The following is a 2,500-nucleotide window of genomic DNA, read 5'->3' as shown; positions in this document are numbered from 1 at the left end:
TCTGAACACTCTATTTCTTCTACCGGCAGTCTAAAATGTCTGAGAAGAACCGACACAAGAAGCCCAAAGACATGAAGCCCAAAGTGAAGAAGCTGAAGTATCACCAGTACATTCCTCCAGACCAGAAGGCGGAGCGTTCTCCAGCGCCGCAGATGGACTCGGCGTATGCGCGCCTGCTGCAGCAACAGCAGCTCTTCCTGCAGCTGCAGATCCTCAGCCAGCAGAAGCAGCAGATGCAGACGCAGCAGACGCATGCGCAGATGCAGACGCAGCAGAGCTTCAGCTACCACACACTCGGCACACACACACACAACAAGTGAGTTCACAATCAATACATCTATACATTAGAGACAATGTTAATGCAATAGTCAAAAATACACTGTATGCAGCTACCAGACCCTCTGGCCAACACACACACACACACACACACACGCACACACACACACACACACACACTACAAGTGCATCCACAATCAATACAGCTTTACCAATATAAATCATTATAGGTGCAGTATGTAAGTTTGACACCCAGTGGTTGAACTGGGTATTACATCATAACAAGCGCAAGTCCTGGTTGCCAGATTGTCGACCAACAGGAGTGAGTCTGCCGATCGAGCCTAAAGGCTGATTTAAACTGTTCTAAATAAACACAAAGGCACACTATAGTAGGAATCTTCTCCATATTAAAGGAGATTTTGTCATAAGCAACACCTCAACTGTATATATTAGATACGGCTTCTGTTTCTCACAGCTGAACAACAGAAAACTGACAATGATCAGCTCAGCTACAGCTCATGTGCTTTATTCAGTGTTAAATGCTAATAATGTGAGTCTGGATGCCATTTTACATCACATTTATCACCATATACTGACAGCAGCAGCAGATAATTCAGCTCAGATCTGGAGTATAAAATAACCCGTCTGAAACTGAACTCTAGAACTGAGACTCAGTGCAAACCAACACATATCAGTGATTCAGCATCTACATTTAATAATATTAAAGAGCTTTAATATGTATTAATTAGATTATAAACCTGACCATTGTGCTGGAGTGCAGTGAGTGCTCTATTCTGTGCTTCTGAATGGCTGTGTTTACATTTCTGTCGTGTTTCGTCTGGTGCAAACAGCCCAATTGCTCATCACTGCGTATCTCCTCATGTAGCGTGTGTTATTAGGACACTGGGTTACAGCATAACCTGCTCAGCTAATGTTTACACTCCTAATATTTATATTATTAGCTCATTAATAACCTCATGTGGAACTGAATAATTTCAGAGTCTGCTACAGTTCACCGGAGGTCACATTTCAGTTGTGGAGGCATGCTTTAAGAACCTTCCTGATTGAATGAATGAAATTTTCCATCTGGCAACCCGCGGTGCTGAAATATAATTGGCTAAACTGGCAGTGGGCGGGTTAAAGAGACCAAAACAAAGACAGCCGTTCCAGCACATAACACACATGATCACAGCAGAATATCTGACTTCAGCATTGTGTTTCAGATCAACAAGAGTGTTCACTGAACATGTTTCTGAATATCTACACACATATGAGGGTGTTTTTATGATGCAGAAGAGTCAAACACTGATACACACAGCACCTTTAACTTTACAATAGTCAAATGCAAACGATGTGTTGTGTTGGGTAAGTTACTCTAAAAAAGTTATCCATTATTATTTACATCAATAAAACAGTTTTTAAATGACTTTTCTGATGACTGTCTCGTTATTTAATGAGGAATTAAATTGAGTAAAACTCCAGATTAATCTCAGTGCAGAGACAATAGAAATGAACCCGTAATTCTTTCATTTGAGTTGTGTCTCAAGCAAATATTGTCCTACACTAACAATCTGTGTGTGTGTGTGTGTGTGACCGTATGTGCATGTGTGTGTATATGTGTGTGTGTAGGCAGGCGAGTGAAGCGCAGGCCTCGTGCAGCTCCAGTGTTCACACCAGCACCAGCAGCAGCAGCAGCAACTCATCATCTCCAGTGAAGAACAGCTACTGCTCCTCCATCAGCCCCGTCCGGCCCGCACCGCTGCCCGCTAACCTGGACGACCTGAAGGTAACAGCGCACACAGACACACACACACACACACACACACACACACACACACACACACACACACACACACACACCCGAATCTGAAGAGTATGCTTAAGACAATACACTCTATACCAACTATTCCAGCATATGTTTTACACAGTGGATGCTCTTCCAGCTGCAACCCAGTACTGGGAAACACCCATACACACTCATTTACAGACACTCATACACTACGGCCAGTTTAGTTGATCAGTTCCCCTATAGCGCATGTGTTTGGACTGTGGGGGAAACCGGAGCACCCGGAGGAAACCCACACCAACACGGGGAGAACATGCAAACTCCACACAGAAACACACACTGACCCAGCAGAGACTCAAACCAGTGACCTTCTTGCTGTGAGGCCACAGTGCTGACCACTGAGCCACTGTGATGCCCTAGTTCTCGTTTCACCAGTCA

At 44.1% G+C, this 2,500-nt stretch overlaps 1 protein-coding gene across 4 annotated transcripts in view; it reads left to right on the top strand.

The window, feature by feature from the left end:
* myocd (myocardin) overlaps positions 1-2,500 on the top strand; it is a 31,571-nt gene that overhangs the window by 20,231 nt on the left and 8,840 nt on the right. For all 4 annotated transcript variants that reach the window (XM_056469596.1, XM_056469597.1, XM_056469595.1 and 1 more), the window contains 2 exons: positions 30-316; positions 1,906-2,062. In XM_056469596.1, the coding sequence (XP_056325571.1) occupies positions 30-316; positions 1,906-2,062 (444 nt within the window). The remainder of the gene's footprint in view (positions 1-29; positions 317-1,905; positions 2,063-2,500) is intronic.

This window comes from Danio aesculapii, chromosome 12 (genome assembly GCF_903798145.1).
Source record: "Danio aesculapii chromosome 12, fDanAes4.1, whole genome shotgun sequence".
In the NCBI taxonomy this organism is placed as follows: domain Eukaryota; kingdom Metazoa; phylum Chordata; class Actinopteri; order Cypriniformes; family Danionidae; genus Danio; species Danio aesculapii.
Note: the sequence above shows the minus strand (reverse complement) of the source record. Positions and strands in the feature narration are given on the sequence as shown.